Source organism: Littorina saxatilis, linkage group LG6 (assembly GCF_037325665.1).
Source record: "Littorina saxatilis isolate snail1 linkage group LG6, US_GU_Lsax_2.0, whole genome shotgun sequence".
In the NCBI taxonomy this organism is placed as follows: Eukaryota; Metazoa; Mollusca; class Gastropoda; order Littorinimorpha; family Littorinidae; genus Littorina; species Littorina saxatilis.
Window position 1 is genome coordinate 39860513 of NC_090250.1, and position 20688 is coordinate 39881200.

Below are 20688 nucleotides of genomic sequence, written 5' to 3' on the forward strand. Positions count from 1 at the left end.
GCCAACAAATTACCTACCTACTTTCCAAAACCGTCACTTAGAAGACAAAGGCCGGCATCTTGAACACACGGCCAGTACAACTGACTGGCCTTGACACGGATCGATTCAAGGGGGGCAATCTCAGTCATCTGAAAGAGGGAAATCCAAACGCAATCCGCCTTGTTCGATTTTATGGGCTTGGACGATAGAGAAAAATAAGAAAAGCAAAAGCTGGAGTCCAGTCTGGACGAAACTGCTATCAAGAACGCAGAATTGATTTTTTCTGAGTTTTTTTTAGCCGTAAGCGCCATGTTTATCGGAGCAGGAAACTCTTCCAGAGTGAGGCCCCTTTGTTGGTTTCACTGCGGTGAACAGCAGTTATGAGAAATTCGAAATGAGAAATGGCGCTTACGGCTAAAAAAAAAACCTCAGAAAAAATCAATTCTGCGTTCTTGATAGCAGTTTCGTCCAGACTGGACTCCAGCTTTTGCTTTTCTTATTTTTCTCTATCGTCCAAGCCCATAAAATCGAACAAGGCGGATTGCGTTTGGATTTCCCTCTTTCAGATGACTGAGATTGCGCCCCTTGAATCGATCCGTGTCAAGGCCAGTTGTACTGGCCGTGTGTTCAAGATGAAAGGCCGGCTCTTTAAGGAGATCCGGGGGCATGCCCCCCCCCGCCGGGAAAATGTTGATACAAATCAAGGAAAATTGAGCAATCTGGTGCAAGCTGTGTTTTTATTTGTTTTATTTTTAGGCTAAGGGGGGGGGGGGGGGGGTGTCCGGAAACCCTGGAAACCCCCCCTGGTTCCGCCCCTGATTATCCACCACAGTTCGTTTTCAAAGATAGTTGGTTGATTTCATATAGTGCGATTACGTACAGCAGTCACTGACAGCTGACACTCTGCTCAAATTTGTTTGTTTGTTTGTTTGCTTCACGCCCAGCCGACCACGAAGGGCCATATCAGGGCGGTGCTGCTTTGACATATATAACGTGCGCCACACACAAGACAGAAGTCGCAGCACAGGCTTCATGTCTCACCCAGTCACATTATTCTGACACCGGACCAACCAGTCTCTGCTCAAATACCTTCATCATTTTTGCCCTTAGTTGACTTCGCTAAGTATTGCCCCTCCTGTTTTTGGAACCGCAGGAGCTTTCTAGTTTGCTGTTAGGTAGATTTTTGGTTCCTCTTTCCTGTCATGCTCTCTTTTTCTTCATGAATTCTTTTCTTTTTTCTGCCTTCTTGCTCATTCACCTGTATTTTTTCCAAAAATCTCTTCTCTTGCCGCTTGTCTCGCGATTCATGTATAGTTTAATCTGTTTGTGTTCTGATGTAAGTCCAGCAGTAGATAGGTTAAGCCTATTTTAACATACTGGAAACTGGTAATCTTCCAGTAGGTATTAATTTAGTTTTACTAAAGCCTGCTGGGACACAAGTAATGGGTTAGTGCATTTGTAAACAGGAATCGCTTGACAAGTGGCCCCCTTCATCCCCCCCTTCCTCGTCCTGATATGGCTCTGCGTAGTCGGCTGGACGTTAAGCAACAAATAAACAAACAAACAAATTATACCAAAATTCAGTGCCAACTTCATGCAGAGCCCCTTGGAGATTCACAGAGTATACTTCGCGAAGTAGATTTTGCCCAATGAAAATCAGGCTTTTAATATGTCTGTGTATCTGCGTATTAGTCAATCCATCTCAGTATTAGTATTATGAACGTATTAGGTATAAAGCTGCCTGCTTCTGCTACAATATCATCTCTGAATCGGCACCTGCCTATCTTTCTGAACTGGTCTCTATCTACACTCCCTCTCGCACCCTTCGTTCTTCTGATGATGCTCGACTTCTCTGTCAAGGTCGCTTTAAACGCAAGGCTCATGGCTTCCGCACGTTTTCGTATTATGGACCTCAGTTATGGAATTCACTCCCCTTTCAATTACGTCACTCTCCATCCATTTCATCTTTTAAGTCCAATTTGAAAACTCACTTGTTCCAACAACACTACGGATAGTTCCTTAGTATAGAGTCTGGGGATGTGAGATGTGCATGATGTGTTGTTTGAATCTGACAGTGATTGTATGATTTTTGTATACATGTATTGTTGTCCCGCGCTTTGAACTTTTGATAAGGCGCTTTATAAATGCCCGTTATTATTATTATTATTATCTATTGAGTTAGGTATCTGGGTGTCTGTCACTCTATCTGTGTATCTATCAGTCCCTCTATCTAACCGTATTCATCCAGCTATCGGCCATCTTTCTTATCAATTCTATTCCTAATTTCAGCGTACGTCGTCGACGGCGCAGAGGACGCGGAACAGTGCTGCGGGAAAAGAAGGGTTCCCCGGGAGCGCTGTGGAGTGAGCGGGGTTCCCCGGTAGCTGAGCGGGCAACAGCCAAAGGTAAAAGGTAACTACTGCTACGCTTGCCAACGATCGACAATCAAGCAAACTGTCACACTTGAAACAAAATGATGTATATGGAAAAACAACAACAACAACAACAACAACAACAACAACAACAACAACAACAACAACAACAACAACAACAACAACAGTATAATACGTGACGTCAGAAATAAAAATAAAATTACATTGCGTCTCGAAGTCATATTTATGTCGAAGCGTTAATATATCTATTTTTTTCCCCCCTTTTAATTCTTATTATCTAAACAAACAAATGTTTTATCTTTGTGAAGAATAAAACGAGAAAGTAATCGAAACGTTTCATTCATCGCGACCGATGTCTCTTCTGGTCCGTATTTGTGCTCAATTCTCAGAATGTTGATATGCCTGTTTCTCAGATTGTGTCACGTGTTTGATTCTAACAACAGAGTTGCTCGGAGATTATGGACCGTTGTAAATCATAAGGTTATCTCAAGTGTGTATAATATGAGAATCAACAACAGTCAGGTCCAAATTGTAGATTGAAAAATAGTGTTCCAAAGATGTTTACGGGCGTAGTGGCGTGGTGGTAAGACGTCGGCCTCCTAATCGGGAGGTCGGAGTTCGAATCCCGGTCGCTGCCGCCTGGTGGGTTAGGGGCTCCGCTCACCTATGTAACTTCAGCAGGACCGACGACGCACTGCAGCTTATCCCAGCCCGCTACACGTTGTATGAAAGGAAAACAGGCCAAGTATTCGTCATAATCCCTATCGCGGCATAAATAATAGGCAGTGCGCCGTCTGTGCCGCTGAAACTGCGCAGGTATATTCTGCCCATTAAGAGTGGAGGTTTTTCCAATCCCCCAGGTCAACTTATGTGCAGACCTGCTAGTGACTTAACCCCCTTCGTGTGTACACGCAAGCACAAGACCAAGTGCGCACGGAAAAGATCCTGTAATCCATGTCAGAGTTCGGTTGGTTATAGAAACACGAAAATACCCAGCATGCCTCCCCCAACATCGGCGTATGCTGCCTGAATGGCGGGGTAAAAACGTTCACACACGTAAAAATCCACTCGTGCTACAAACATGAGTGAACGTGGGAGTCTAAGCCCATGAACAAAGAAGAAGAAGAAGAAGAAGAAGTTTACGCTGAAATGTATAACCAGCGACAAGAGGAATAGAATAGCTCGTTTACTTCCATACTTGTCAATCTGTCTGGCGCGTACTACAAGAGATTTTTGTGTGCACAAAATGTTGTTCACTGTTGTATTATATCTGTGTGTGTGTGTGTGTGTTGTTTACCGTTAACGCTGACCCTTGGGTTTCAAAAGTTAAAGTCGGCCTATATTCGAATTTATTTTCAGTTGTGCCCGTGTTTATGACTTTCTGTGTTTTACGACAAAGAATATGTCACGGGTTTTGTTAAAAAACCCAACAAACACACGTTTTGTTAAGATTTCGTCGGTTTCAACACTAGCGTCCTTTCCATGTGAACACGACAAACAATTGTACAATAGGCTGGAACTCGGGAAGTTAAATGAAGCAGTTGTGACTAGTCCGAGCAGGAACGCCAACCGAACTTCTACCACTTCCTCGTTTTGACCTAATTTACTTGCTATTTCAGTTTTCTGTTTCTTTGAAGAAAGAAGTAAAACGAAAAATGTAGTTCTAAAAATGAGACCAATTTTTTATTTATTTATTTATTTATTTATTAAGGAGATTTCTATAGCGCATAACTAAAAGCACTATGCGCTTTACAAGAACGGGATTAAATGAAAACGCCTAACATAAATTATATAACAGCTGCTGCCTCCTGAAAGATTGCAAAGGCGAAAGAAGCGTTCACAAAGCGCTTGTTACTGTTTTTTTTGTTGTTCAACTTTATCGAAATGTGTGTTTGTTTTTGGTATCGCATGGTGATTTGAAAAACATGTTGGCTTTTTTTGTGTTGTCTCTCATTCCCGTGTTAGTCTTCTTCTTAAATGTTTTTATATTTAGTCAAGTTTTGACTAAATATTTTAACATCGAGGGGGAATCGAAACGAGGGTCGTGGTGTATGTGCGTATGTGTGTGCGTGCGTGTGTGTGTGTGTGTGTGTAGAGCGATTCAGACTAAACTACTGGACCGATCTTTATGAAATTTGACATGAGAGTTCCTGGGTATGAAATCCCCGAACGTTTTTTTCATTTTTTTGATAAATGTCTTTGATGACGTCATATCCGGCTTTTCGTGAAAGTTGAGGCGGCACTGTCACGCCCTCATTTTTCAACCAAATTGGTTGAAATTTTGGTCAAGTACTCTCCGACGAAGCCCGGGGTTCGGTATTGCATTTCAGCTTGGTGGCTTAAAAATTAATTAATGACTTTGGTCATTAAAAATCGGAAAATTGTAAAAAAAAATAAAAATTTATAAAACGATCCAAATTTACATTTATCTTATTCTCCATCATTTGCTGATTTCAAAAACATATAAATATGTTATATTCGGATTAAAAACAAGCTCTGAAAATTAAATATATAAAAATTATTATCAAATTTTTTTGTTCGAAATCAATTTAAAAACACTTTCATCTTATTCCTTGTCGGTTCCTGATTCCAAAAATATATAGATATGATATGTTTGGATTAAAAACACGCTCAGAAAGTTAAAACGAAGAGAGGTACAGAAAAGCGTGCTATGCAGCATAGCGTAACCACTACCCCGCTCTTCTTGTCAATTTCACTGCCTATGCCGTGAGCGGTGGACCACGAGTATACGGTCTTGCTGCGTTGCATTGCGTTCAGTTTCATTCTGTGAGTTCGACAGCTACTTGACTAAATATTGTATTTTCGCCTTACGCGACTTGTTTTCTTCTCTCGTCAATGTACTCTGTTTCTGTGAACTATAATGTAATGTGTGTGTGTGTGTGTGTGTGTGTGTGTGTGTGTGTGTGTGTGTGTGTGTGTGTGTGTGTGTGTGTGTGCGAGAGAGAGAGGGAGAGAGAGAGAGAGAGAGAGAGACAGAGACAGAGACAGAGAGAGAGAGACAGACAGAGACAGAGAGAGAGAGAGGGGCAAGCCTTTACTCCACTAAATTTGTGTTAGGTCAACTAGAGCACTAGCTATATATACACACACACAGAACGCACATTTGTTTTGTTATTTAATGTGGCGCTTGTTTGGAATTTCCTTGGCTTCCATTCAATCATGTTGTTATGTTATACAGTTTTAAAGTAGTAGTTTCCCGGTTAAAGGAGTTTTCCATGAGTTTCCTTCCGGAGTGTAATTTCTTTCTGTTATGCCAACACATGATTTTCTTACATCGAACTATATGCCAAGAACATTATACAAAGGCGAAAAAGTATTGGACAACTGTTTATAGCAATAGAGTTACGGGGAACACATCTCATGACTTGAAATGATAGGAATACATGACAGAGGCAACTGTCATTCATCGATTTTTGAAGTGCACCATCTTGAGACCATTTTCTCTCCTTTTTTCCGTATGAGACATCGCGTTCACAACTTCACACTGACAGATTTGTCTCTGGCAACACTTGCGTCGCTATTTTCAAGTGTGGGAGTCTGTCCTGTTTTTTTGCCTCGACAATAAAACAAGTTATTGTTTACTGAAAGCTTCAATTGTTGGAAAATGCAAGGGGGATAAAGTTGTCTTTAAAGGCACACACCTTCTCGTGGAAACAGTTGGGCTCAGCATCTCAGATCTGGCCAGGCTTTGACATGAGATAAGATCATCCCTCCACTTGGTCACATACCATAATACAACAGCCTGGGGGCTCGCTGTGAACCGGCAGTGGGATTTTGTTGTTGTTGCATTTACAAAACAAATTCATCATTCCCACCGGCACTGTGCAGAGAGAGCACCGTGACCCAGGCTGTTTAATTTTTGGTAAGTGACTAAGTGGATGGATGGTCCAATGCCATGCGCAAAGGAAGGAATTTCTCGTTATAAAAATAGATTGACTGGTGACCTTGCTTTTGGCGGCGACTTGCAAGTCGGCAGTCAAGTCGTCATCCGTGCATAGTACCGACTGAGCGCCTGCGGTAGACGGCACTTTGCAAGTCAAGACTTTGCTGTACACGGCGTGTACACGGCACCCATACATAACTCCCCAGGTCTGACACGGTGAGCCGAGCTGTTTTCGCGAAAACTGAGGAGTGTGCCTTTAAACTGACAGTGGGAGATGAACTCACGTCCTTGTCAGCACTAGGTCAGGACGTACAATGTCAGCATCAGTCATGCCCGGTGAAGGTCGACACCGTGTAGTTCCAGTGACTTAACGAACAGACTAGCTGTGAATCCTGATTTTTTTTTTATATCGTTTGAACACAGGGGCAGAGAGTGATGAAAGAGGGCTTGCTTTGACATACGGCATTTCATGCTTAAAGGTGTACTATCTAACGAGCCATTTTGAAAAAAAGTTTTCTGGCGAATTGGACTTTTAAAAGTTTATTGGACATTATAATGTCACATGGGAAAATAGTACCTCTTCCACACCCCATACAGACCCGACAGAGTTGTTTCCCAATATTGTCCAGAACAACCCCCACACAGCTCTTTGGGGCAATTAAAGACATCTTTTTGGATCATTATTTACCTTTAAAGTATCAGCAGGCTGTAAGTAAGGTAGGAGAGTTCAAAACAGAACGTACATGAATATGACTCATCACCTCTAACACACATGCACGATAAGTTCACGGTAGTGAGTGCAGATTTCATCATCACTTGAGACTGTCTGCACGCACACAGTTGGATGAGACTTATCACAGTAACACTAAATGCCATTCAGGAAACCTGCCCGGTTAACCACGGGTGTCAGGGTCACCTAGGACTGTCTGTGTACCCGTCCACCCGTGCTGATGTCAGATTTTTTTTAAAGCAATTCATAACACCGTAGGAATGAGACACAGATTATTACGGAAGCAATATGTATGGTGAACTGATATGGACATTGCCAGTACGTTGCATCAGATTTAGTTTTTTTGCCAAGACAACTTTATACACTAGCTGTCTTTGCCCTCGCGTTGCTAGTTTGTAACAATCCCTGGTGTTACGATAGGCATTGCCATTATCGTCAGTCTCGTGGTTTATCTCTTTGTTAAAAGGCATTATATTTTTTTTATTGCTGTAGGCACCGTCCTGGGTTTTCGAAGTAGATGGTTTGTGCTATTCACGTGTTCCTACTACCATCGTTTATATTGTCTAAAACGTGTACTCGTTTACAAAATAAGTAACACTCACACTGGCAACCAACCACACGTAGGCCGATATCACGTGACCAGGCCCTAATGTCTTCTGCTGAATGTTACTAGTGTGAAGTATCATGAAACATGTTAAAGAAACCCTCTTACTCATAACATGTTTATCCCAGGATTCATTCAAAATTAAAAAGTATATGGTGGAAAATATCTGTAGGAGTTTAGCTTGGCACTTGCAGAGGCCGGTGGTACGCCACTGTGAGGAAAATGTACACAAACGGCTGAACAAATACTGTTTCCACCAGTGGAAGTTGTACAGTTGAGCAGATTAATTAATCTATAAGTAATGCCTCCGCTTTCCACGAGAAAGGAAACCCCATTGAATTGGCCACGCATAGCCAAAACCAACACTCGCTTTCCGATGGAAGAGCGAGGTATCTGATTCGTGACATGTGCTTTAATAGTCTCCTGTCCGCCCAGCGACCTTCCCCTTGACCCTGCTTGTGACCTCGATGTTTTTTGCCCCCGCAAGGGGTACGGTACTCTCTAAGCACCCAAAACCTCAAAGAGAGATAACTGGCGGAAACCTTCCTATTGTAGTCTCCTGTATGACGGCTTACTAGTGCCAAAACCTCATAATTGTAATTATCAAGGGAAATACTAATTTTCCCTTCATAATTACCATTTTCACGTGTTAAGTACTAATTTTCCCGGGAAAAAATTACTTTCACCTGTTAATTACTAATTTTTAGTTTTGGCTCACTTCCTGACGGATTGCTAGTGCCGAAACTAAAAATTAGTAATTTTCCCGTGAAAATTAGTAACTAACAGATGAAAACAGTAACTGACAGTATGGAACATGTTCAGTTCGGGAACAGGGGTTGGAGAGGGTGGGGGGGAAATGGTGGGGGGGGGGGGGGGGGGTCCAAGGGGTTCCGATAGCTCTTAGAGTTTCATAGTTCTCACCATGTCTGTATAGTGTATGTATTAGTTACTGTGATACCAAATTGTCTTACCCATGTATGTATGATGCTTTGCGCCAGTGATGTATGAATGCTATTTATTTTTGTTTTATCACACAGCAAGCTGCTTTCCTCGTGTATTTTTTATGTTCATTCATGTATTGTACACTTGGCAATAAATTATCTATCTATTAATGAGTAATTATCACGTGATAATGGGTAACACCAGGTTTTGGCACTAGTAAGCCGTCATACTCCTGTCCGCCCAGCCGACCTTCCCCTTGACCCTGCTTGTGACCGTTGATGTTTTTTGCCCCCGCAAGGGACACGCACCCAAAACCTCAGAGAGATAACTGGCGGAAACCTTCCTATTGACCAAGGTGCTCTTAATGCTCTTACATGAACACTTTGATGAGTCAGTGATAGTTTACAGGGTTTACACAGTGGGTTGCACTGACTTTTTTTCTTCTTCTGCTTCGTCCATGGGCTTAGACTCCCACGTTCACTCATGTTTTTAGCACGAGTGTATTTGTACTTTTATGACCGTTTTTACCCCGCCCTTCAGGCAGCATACGCCGATTTCGGGGGAGGCATGCTGTGTATTTTCGTGTTTCTATAACCCACCGAACTCTGACATGGATTACATGATCTTTTCTGTGCGCACGTGGTCTTGTGCTTGCGTGTACACTCGAAGGGGGTTAAGTCACTAGCCTGGTCTGCATATAAGTTGAGTTTCTAATTTCTGTTAATTTATCTGCCTCTTTGTTTGTTTTTCTGTGCTTGTTGTTTTCATTTTGGCATCTCCTCTTTGATCAGCGCAAAACACACCCCACGGCTTGGCATCAGTTGTCATGCGAACCAAATCATCATGACGATGTATTTGAACTTGCAGCCCGGCGGTGTAACACGAGAAAATTACTCCCACGAGATTTTTACTCCGGAGTAGTAAAAATGTCGTACGAAACGTTTACTCCCTTTACGAAAAAAGTACTCCCCCATAACCCGAGAAAATTACTCACACGACAAGTGTACTCCCCTGACAAATAGATAACGAATAAATTACTCCACCACGACAGGTGTACTCCTGAGTAAAAATGTACGAAACTCAGATTTACTCCCCCGTCCCCTGTCAGTCCTGGTGGTGGAAGGGGAGGAGGGAATGTTAGTGCGACATTCTGTTTGCGCGGGATCCCATATGGGCGTGATCCCATTTCGCCGCCAATCCCATTGTCGGCCCATTTTACAAAGCCAAGCGTAATTTTACTATCGTGTCATATCGCTAGCGGGGAATCTCATGTTGGCGCAATTCCGTTTCGCCGCCATTCCATTTTGCCCCCATCCCATTTTTGCGATATTTCACAAGCCAAGCGTCATTTTACTTCCGTGTCATATACCACTAGCTCCACATTCCATTTTGGCGCTATCCCGTTTCGCCGCTATCCCATTTCGCTCCCATCTCTTTTTCGAGACATTTCACAAGCCAAGCGTCCTATTACTACCGTGTCACACCACTAACGCCACATTCCATTTAGGCGCCATACCGTTTTGCCCCCATCCCATTTCGCCGCCATCCCTATTTCGCGACATTTTGAATTGCGACAAAACGGGATTTCGCGTAAACGGCATGTTGTTGGATGACGCAAAATGGGATGGCCAAATGGGATGTCGCGCTATTGTTATGGCACGATAGTAAAATGACGCTTGGCTTGAGAAATGTTGCGAAAATGGGATGGGGCCAAAATGGGACTGCGGCAAAACGGGATTGCACCGAAATGAGATATCGCGCTTATGGTATGTCACGATAGTAAAATGACGCTTGGCTTGTGATCCCATGAGTACGAATGTTCGCCGCGAAATACAAAACCAGGGAGGAAAAATCTCGTACACCGGCTTAAACTCTTCTCGAGAGCAACACGCCATGCTCGCCTTCCCAGAGAAGTCATTCTTCGCGCGAAGTTGTATACATAAAGGTTTCTTGTAGAGATTGATGGCAGTATAAGAGGGCATGAAAACTGCACTGCGTGACCAACTATCTTCTTTCTCGCAATGCTTTCATTTGCAACGTAGAGGAACTCAAGGAAACGTGCTTGCATCATCACGGCAAGAAGTACAGTTTTTAGTCTGTCTGAACTTGAAGGCATCCTGTGCAGGCCGTAGAACTGAAACGAAGAGATATCTTTTTATGACAGCAATGTTACATCAGGAAGAAAATTGTTGAACGTGCAACCGTGGGAGCCTTTTGTCTGTCACTGTGGCTGATGGGGTCTATGTCGACAAAAGAGTGGGATTCCCTGTATGTGGAGTTTTTTCAATAAAACTTGAAAACCACACTCGAATTTCTAAGAAATATAAAAAAAAGATTGAAAAACATCAAATTCTACCGATGTCGCCAAGCATCACGTGACTTTCAGCGATATCAGCGACACGCTACAGGAACTAAATCCTGTGGTATTCCCTGTATACAGGGAATCCCCCTCCAGGAACTCCACCTACAGGGAATCCCACTCTTTTGGTCGACATAGACCCCATCAGCGTCACTGTGTCAGTACTGACCAACGTCGTTGTGCGTATTCGTTCGCTAATGACGACCACTGACCCTGTAGTCTATGGACACTGGAGGAGCCACCAAGCCTGGCCAGTGAAAGATAATGGGAGATGGGGAAGATGCTTTAGTACAAAGCTGCCACAAAAAAGAGGAGTGGTTAATTTCACTACAAAGCTGGTTACATTGTATGCAGGTGGTCTCGTATTAGCTTTATATAATATGCATGTTAGCGCTTCGGATGTTGCATAAATGCGACTTTAGAACGGTTGGTGATGGCTCAAGCTCACTTTGGCATTGTTCGGCGAAAGAAAATAAATTCAAAATTCTGCCGTTTGTGTCGTCATAGCCCTGGAGGTTGCATTTTCTACGCATCATTGCTCGGCGGGGGAATGGAGCCAAGACCTGCTGTTATGAGTTCGGCCACATAGTTTGCTTTTTAATGATTTGATGGGAAAAGCACGTGTGTTTTCCCCCTGAAATAGCAGCATGGTGTACACCGCGTGGAGAGGATTGCATCATCATCATCATCATGCAACGCTGCCTCACCAATGCTCAACGCTTATTATTTGTTTACATCTTCTCAGTGTAGCCGAGAAGCATGCATTAATTGTTTTTTTTACATTTAGTCAAGTTTTGACTAAATGTTTTAACGTAGAGGGGGAAATCGAGACGAGGGTCGTGGTGTATGTGTGTGTGTGTGTCTGTCTGTCTGTCTGTCTGTGTGTCTGTGTGTCTGTCTGTGTGTCTGTCTGTGTGTGTAGAGCGATTCAGACTAAACTACTGGACCGATCTTTATGAAATTTGACATGAGAGTTCCTGGGTATGATATCCTCAGACGTTTTTTTTCATTTTTTTGATAAATGTCTTTGATGACGTCATATCCGGCTTTTCGTGAAAGTTGAGGCGGCACTGTCACGCTCTCATTTTTCAACCAAAATTGGTTGAAATTTTGGTCAAGTAATCTCCGACGAAGCCCGGACTTCGGTATTGCATTTCAGCTTGGTGGCTTAAAAATTAATTAATGACTTTGGTCATTAAAAATATGAAAATTGTAAAATAATTTTTTTTTTATAAAACGATCCAAATTTACGTTCATCTTATTCTGCATCATTTTCTCATTCCAAAAACATATAAATATGTTATATTTGGATTAAAAACAAGCTCTGAAAATTAAAACTATAAAAATTATTATCACAAATAAATTTTCGAAATCAATTTAAAAACACTTTCATCTTATTTCTTGTCGGTTCCTGATTCCAAAAACATATAGATATGATATGTTTGGATTAAAAACACGCTCAGAAAGTTAAAACGAAGAGAGGTACAGAAAAGCGTGCTATCCTTCTCAGCGCAACTACTACCCCGCTCTTCTTGTCAATTTCACTGCCTTTGCCATGAGCGGTGGACTGACGATGCTACGAGTATACGGTCTTGCTGCGTTGCATTGCGTTCAGTTTCATTCTGTGAGTTCGACAGCTACTTGACTAAATGTTGTATTTTCGCCTTACGCGACTTGTCTTTTACTTGTTTGAGATTGAAAGGGGGGGGGGGGGGGGGGGGGGCGTTCCGGGAGGGGGGAAGCTTGTAGGTGTAATGGAAGCGTGCGTTTTGGAATGGGGAAGGGTACTTGAGAAGAGGACGTCGGGGTGAAAATACATGCCTATCATCACGAAATCCATTTGAAGATTGGCACTGAAAGGAGTGCATGGAGAATTATAAGGGGCATGTGTTGCGTAACACAATATGCGTTCTTTACGTGTGCACACACAGATATGCGTTCTGCACGCAGTTACATTCACATATAGTTATTTACGATTGCATGTTTTCACATTGTTGGAAAGGAAGCCAGAACAACATTGCAGACATTATTTTGTTGTAAACTGCTCCTTTTTGTGACATGTCAATTTGTTTGTTTGCTTAACGCCCAGCCGTCCACGAAGGGCCATATCAGGGAGGTGCTGCTTTGACATATAACGTGCGCCACACACAAGACAGAAGTCGCAGCACAGGCTTCATGTCTCACCCAGTCACATTATTCTGACACCGGACCAACCAGTCCTAGCCCTAACCCCACAATGCCAGACGCCAGGCGGAGCAGCCACTAGATTGCCAATTTTAAAGTCTTAGGTATGACCCGGCCGGGGTTCGAACCCACGACCTCCCGCTCACGGGGCGGACGCCTTACCACTAGGCCAACCGTGCCGGTGTGACATGTCAATGTTACCTTATGGTTGGAAAGGAAGCCAGAACAAATAGTTCAGACAATTGTTTTTATTTAAACCCTGTAAAAAAAAAAAAAATCCCCTTTAGACCAATACGTGGTTTTTGTTTAGAGTGAGCCTGTGTGTGAAAAGGATGGGTAGAAGTTGGGACTTAATGTCTTTGTCGCAGCTAATAAATAGGCGATTCGACGTGACCACAGCAGCTGACCTTATGATTGGAAGAAATAACCCAGAGAGAGTGACGCACTCCTGCCGAGATCTTGAAGCTGCAGTGACGTCATGTTTGCCATTTTGATAATTTAAAGGCTTCAGGAGTTACCAAGCGACTGAAAACTGATTGCTTTAGCAAACAGCCTCGTTTAAAGGAACACACTTTTTCGTGTAAACGGTTGAACTCACGATCTCAGATCTGTCCGGGGCGGGGATGTAGCTCAGTCAAGGCGGGGATGTAGCTCAGTCAGGGCGGGGATGTAGCTCAGTCAGGGCGGGGATGTAGCTCAGTCAGGGCGGGGATGTAGCTCAGTCAGGGCGGGGATGTAGCTCAGTAAGGGTGGGGATGTAGCTCAGTCAGAGCGGGGATGTAGCACAGTCAGGGCGGGGATGTAGCTCAGTCAGGGCGGGGATGTAGCTCAGTCGGTAGCGCGCTGGATTTGTATCCAGTTGGCCGCTGTCAGCGTGAGTTCGTCCCCACGTTCGGCGAGAGATTTATTTCTCAGAGTCAACTTTGTGTGCAGACTCTCCTCGGTGTCCAAACACCCCCGAGTTCGGTGGGTTATAGAAACACGAAAATACCCAGCATGCTTCCTCCGAAAGCGGCGTATGGCTGCCTTAAATGGCGGGGTAAAAACGGTCATACACGTAAAATTCCACTTGTGCAAACCACGAGTGCACGTTGGAGTTTCAGCCCACGAACGCAGAAGAAGAAGAAGAAGAAGAAGACCTGTCCGGGTTTTCACAAGAGATGAGAGCTACCATTCCTCCACTTGAACACACAACCATACACACAATCAACAGTAAGACTTCATTTTGTGAAGATTTGGAATTTTGGGGAAATAATTTCTTTGAAGCCACCAATCGCTTTTAACGCAATTAAGAAGATGGAGGGAAACCGTCAGTGTTGTTTTTGCTTTTTGTTGTCTTTTGTTTTTGTCAGTTACCTGAAGAAGCTTTTATAAGCGAAAATTCGTACTATTGTGCTGTCCTTGTGTCGGTGAGTACAGAATTCTTTTTTTTTTTTTTTAACTTTGTTCATCTCACCACAGTCACTTCGTTATTTAGATTGTAATAAAGAAAAGTACCAATCCCGCACAAACAGCAGCAAGGCTGTTGATTTGTGGTATGAGTCCAAGTGGTTGGATGCTCTTATCTCACGTAAAAGCCTGGACATATCTGTGATGGCGAGTCTAATCGTGTACAAGCGAAGGAGCGTGCCTTTAAGGCTGAAATCTCGCCTTATCTCGAACGGTATCTCACCGGAAGCATTAAGCTGACGGAGCACCGAGACCACACAGTTTAAATCAGCGTTCACAGCAGGGCAGGGGGTCGTCAGAATCGTTGGCGAGAACGTCGACCATCACGGGGCACTTCATTCATTTCACAGCTCATAAACCATCACACTCCATGGGCTCAAACAGTCGTGGCATAAAGAGTCTGGCCGGTGGTGGTTCATGATCATTGGGAACCTGGAGGGCACATGCATGGTATATATATTATATATTTATATCTATATGCTGTATGTAGCAAACGTGAAAATGTGTGTGTGGATTTAGAAAGGTGTCTACTTCCGGTTTCATTCTTGGTGAGGAAATATCAAGGATCTTCGACAAGTTTTGAATATGACCAGGGATTGTGTTTGGGAAGTGTGCTGTTTGCATATATGTTTCGACTTCACTTATCTTGCGAAATTAACTGTGCCCTCGGAAAATAAGCCGAAGGTAGGTTTTATATGCTGTGATATCGATATATTTGCTAAGATTCGTTGTGAACAGAAACTGACTCTCTGCACGAAGGCATATATTTTTTGCAGAAACGGGAGGGTGTGTGTGTGTGTGTGTGTGTGTGTGTGTGTGTGTGTGTGTGTGTGTGTGTGTGTGTGTGTGTGTGTGTGTGTGTGTTGGGGTTGGGTTGCCATGAAGTCTCCAAAGGATGCTTTATTGCTTTTTTATGCTGATATAATAATATTCTGTCTTTCATTTCCTGTATTTGCACATAAATTAAAGCACTCAAATCGCTTGCCATTTCATGCTCACCTTTTCATGCAGTCATCCAAACGGTATTGGTGATGCATGTATTCTGTTCCCTGTGTGTGCATGATATGCTGGGCATAATTTCCAATTTGATTTTATGTGAAGGGACAGGTTTTCCAAAGTTTTGTTCTCCTTTGGAACAAAATCAGTTCACATTTAATATCATCGTTTCACGAGCCTACAGTGGAGTATCTTTGAACTTGGATTACTTGAGGTTGAACGTTTGGGAAAGTGCAATATCCTCATTATGAAACCCGTTGCAACCATGTCATAATGATAAACAGAATGCTACGTGAACATGTGCATCATGAACGGAAAGGTAAACAAGTCGCGTGAAGCGATATCAAAACATTTAGTCAAGATGTCGGCATCAAAATAACAGATTAACATCAAAAAACAGTCATCGGCGAGACTATATCAAAGCTTGACTAAATGTAAACAGAAAAGAAACAAGTCGCGTAAGGCAAAAATACAACATTTAGTCAAGTAGCTGTCGAACTCACAGAATGAAACTGAACGCACTTGCAATTTGTCACAATGACCGTAGTCCGCCGCTTGTGCAAAACGGAGTCAAACTGACGAGCCTGTTCAACGCGGTAGTGGTTTTGCTGTGCTGCATAGCACGCTTTTCTGTGCTTCTCTTCGTTTTAACTTTCTGGGTATATTTTTAATCCAAACATATCATATATATGGTTTTGGATTCAAGAACCAACAAGGAATAAGATGAAATTGTTTTTAAATCGATTTCGGAAATTTAATTTTGATCATAATTTTTATATTTTTAATTTTCAGAGATTGTTTTTAATCCAAATATAACATATTTATATGTTTTTGGAATCAAGAAATGATGAAGAATAAGATGAATGTAATTTTGGATCGTTTTATAAAAAAATTTGTTTATTAACATTTTCAGATTTTTAATGACCAAAGTCATTAATTAATTTTTAAGCCTCCAAGCTGAAATGCAATACCAAAGTTCGGCCTTCGTCGAAGATTGCTTGGCCAAAATTTCAATCAATTTGATTGAAAAATGAGGGTGTGACAGTGCCGCCTCAACTTTTACAAAATGCCGGATATGACGTCATCAAAGACATTTATCGAAAAAAAGAAAAAAACGTCCGGGGATATCATTCCCAGGAACTCTCATGTCAAATTTCATAAAGATCGGTTCAGTAGTTTGGTCTGAATCGCTCTACACACACACACAGACAGATAGACAGACACACACACACATACATACACCACGACCCTCGTCTCGATTCCCCATCTATGTTAAAACATTTAGTCAAAACTTGACTAAATGTAACAAGTCGCGTAAGGCGAAATTACTACAATTAGTCAAGCTGTGGAACTCACAGAATGAAATTGAACGCACTGCATTTTTACAGCAAGATCGTATACTCGTAGCATCGTCAGTCCACCGCTCGATGCACAGGCAGTGAAATTGAAAAAGAGCGGGGTAGTAGTTGCGCTGAGAAGGATAGCACGCTTTTCTTTATCTCTATTCTTTTTAACTGTCTGATCGTGTTTTTAATCCAAACATATCACATCTATATGTTTTTGGAATCAGGAACCCACAAGGAATAAGATGCAATTGTTTTTAAATCGATTTCGGAAATTTTATTTTAATAATAATTTTTGTATTTTTAATTTTCAGAGCTTGTTTTTAATCCGAATATAACATATTTATATGTTTTTGGAATCAGAAAATCATGAAGGATAAGATAAACGTAAATTTGGATCGTTTTAAAAAATTTTTTTTTTTTTAAACAATTTTCAGATTTTTAATGACCAAAGTCATTAATTAATTTTTAAGCCACCAAGCTGAAATGCAATACCGAAGTCCGGCCTTCGTCGAAGATTGCTTGGCCAAAATTTCAATCAATTTGATTGAAAAATGAGGGTGTGACAGTGCCGCCTCAACTTTTACAAAAAGCCGGATATGACGTCATCAAAGGTATTTATCGAAAAAAAGAAAAAAACGTCTGGGGATATCATTCCCAGGAACTCTCATGTCAAATTTCATAAAGATCGGTCCAGTAGTTTGGTCTGAATCGCTCTACACACACACACACACACAGACAGACACACACACACACACACGCACATACACCACGACCCTCGTCTCGATTCCCCCCTCTATGTTAAAACATTTAGTAAAAACTTGACTAAATGTAAAAAGAGTTTTCATCAAGTTGCTTTGGTTTGTATATGTCAGTTTAAAGAAGGAGTCACCTTTCTAATCTTGGACTTTTCTGATACCTGAGACGGGGGTGGAGTCTTCCCAACTGGAGACTCTTCTCAAGAAAGAACGGATTTGTAATTTATTTGATCTGCTAGTGTTTTAGTCATATACAAATTGACAAGAATTCAATGACTCTGCAAGCTAATGATTGATTGATCGAAATCTATAATCTCAAGTGATCGTTTGCTCTCCTGGGACGTCGTCCTGTGGTTCTTAGTGTTTTGTCCAAATTTTTTTGGGCCTCTTTTTTCTGTTCAAATATTAGATAGCAGCTAGTGCACTCATTATGCAACTTTCACGCTGTGTCTTTAACCTTCAACACGTGCTACATATTTGTTCTGGATTTCAGTTCACTGAGTGCCCGGGCAAGAAGAAACAAACAGTAATCTTGCCAAAAATCTGTTGAAACACGAGAGATTTAAACGAGAACGTGCTCGTTCCTCAAAGAGGTACCTTTAGGGCGAACGCGGAAAATTCATTGTGGAGTTTAGCAAAAAAGAAAGTGCAGAAACATTGTGTGCCCTGAAATAGGAACTGCAGTAATTGAAGGTATTGCTGTTAATTGGTAAAATTCTCACAAGCCTACAGGTGTACCACGGATAAGTAGACAGCTGCATTTTCTGCCAAATCTTCCTGCGTCTAGCGTTGTCTCTGCGATTTCACAACAGACGCACACACAGGCACACGACTCGTTGTGAACATGAAATGCAGGGCCGGACTAGGCTAAGAGGAGGGGGGGGGTTGCCAGTGGGGGTCAGGGGGCGAAGCCCCCTGAAGCTGATGGGTAGGTCATATTCTGAGATAGCAAAATGGTCGCTCCTTGCATGAAACGGCATAAAATAAACAATAATAAAAAATGTTTTAAATAAGTGAGGTACATGTTTAGGCTAGGGGGGGGGGGGGGGGGGGTTGCGCAACCCCCATAACCCCCCCGGTAGTCAAGCCCTGAAATGTGTTCCTCTGTCTCATCACACGACTGCCTGATTTGCGCAATGGACACCAAAACCCAACAGTTTGCATTCTTCACTCTATACTAGAAGTGTTCCAATGTGAACACACTTTTTGTAACTAGTTGTGAACACGGTGTGGGATATTTATAATTTACTTGCGAAAGTAGCACACATGGTATAAACACTAAAGAGCATTAATTAATTTTACAATGCGTTCTATACTTTTGCAAGTAGAATTATAAAGTATCCCCCACAGTGTTCACAACTGGTTACAGCAAGTGTGTTCACATTAAAACACTTCTATAGTTTAGAGTGTTAGATGAGAGGACTGGGATAAAAACAAAAATATATACATTTACACCCAACAACTACATTATTGCCGATTGATAGACTGGCTTAAACAAAGAACTTGGCTGTACAAAATGCGAGCAAGAACAAGGAAATGGCTATCCATACTTCAGGAAAGACACAAAGTTTAGCTTAAACTTAAACCCAAAAGACCTTGAAAGCATTTCGCAGCATGGTGTCTACGCGCGCGTACACAAAGACACACAGAATTACAAAGACACAGGCCGGTACGTGGTAAACGGACAGAAGAACAGACATAGAGTCAGACACTCTTCTTTAAGTAAACTGCAGGAATATCAGATTCCTGTGCCTATGAGTTGCAATCGGGATTTATTTCCACACTATTTAGAAGCAACCCGTTTGTGAAGATTGATTCAAGTGATTGCGACACAGGCATTCGTACAAGGCAGGTAAGAAACGTCGGTCTGTATCACGGCTTAGTGATTATTGTGTAGTCTTGCATGCATATTATCTTTTTTATATATGTCTTTCCAAACATTGGGGTTTGTGCCGACATAAATGATTAGTGAAGATTATGAATGCCTTTGTCGTTTTCTTTTGGCGCGTTGATGTCGTTATCGTACTGATGATGTTCGTAAATCTTCCTCTCGTGCCGAATCAAAAAGCTCTGCGGGTGACTGTGACCCTGTATAGAACATCAACATTTTTGAGTTTCAATCATCTGAAACTGCTTGTGCTATAATTATAGCCACTGGAACAACAATAGAACTAGTCTTTTTATTGTAATTGTCGGTGTATGTTTTGCGTTTAATGTGAAGGAAACAGTGATCAGAGCATGAACAAGAATCACAGACTAAAAACGAACATTAGGCCAAAAAAAAAATAGGTCTGTTTACGGTAACATAGGGTGAAAAAATAGGGTCGGTAGGTCGGCTTTTTTTTCTTTTTTTCTTCCCTCTCTATGATGTTTCACAGTTCATTTCTTCTCATCAATCCCTGTTTTTGCCCAACATAACTATAAACAGTACTTTGAGCTTACCTCCCTTCTGTCGTCTGCTGTTTGAGCGCAAACAGCTCTATTTTAGATGCGGTTTTTTTTTCTTTTCAGACGATCCAAAAAAAAAGATTAGGGTCGGGCCTAAAAACTAGGGTCGGTCGGGTTACCGTAAACAGACCTATTTTTTTTGGGGCCTTGCTTTTTTTGCCCAGCTTATTATACGACCGAACAAGACGATGCGGAAAGGAGGATGCAGTTGCTTCTATATATTTTCAAACAAATGCGTGTGTGGTTTTTTTTCTTGAGATAACTGGGGCTGTAGGGCGACAAACGTAAAATCATAGCCACTCGTTTGCAAATTCTTAACATTATGTTGTAAAGATCGTATCAGCAACTTTTGTCTGTACTAATGAGTGCTTACTGAGCTAATTTGTTGTTGGTGATTGTAATCATATTCTTTATCATTTCCTGAATCCAAAAATATATAGATATGCCATGTTTACTCTGAAAGTGTACTCAGAACATAGATTATTTAGGCACTACGTCTGCATGCTTCGCGGAGACGAGCTGGACTCGTCTCAGTCTTCGGGTTTGGTCTAGTAGCAAACCTGAGTAAAAAAAATAGTAGTCTCGGTGTTGGCGGTTTT

General features: G+C 42.0%; 1 protein-coding gene across 1 annotated transcript in view; it reads left to right on the forward strand.

Moving 5' to 3' along the window:
* The window catches only part of LOC138969203 (uncharacterized), a 113373-nt gene that overhangs the window by 21272 nt on the left and 71413 nt on the right, over positions 1 to 20688 (forward strand). Inside the window, exon 3 of the mRNA XM_070341937.1 lies at positions 2269 to 2391. Within this exon, the coding sequence (XP_070198038.1) occupies positions 2269 to 2391 (123 nt within the window). The remainder of the gene's footprint in view (positions 1 to 2268; positions 2392 to 20688) is intronic.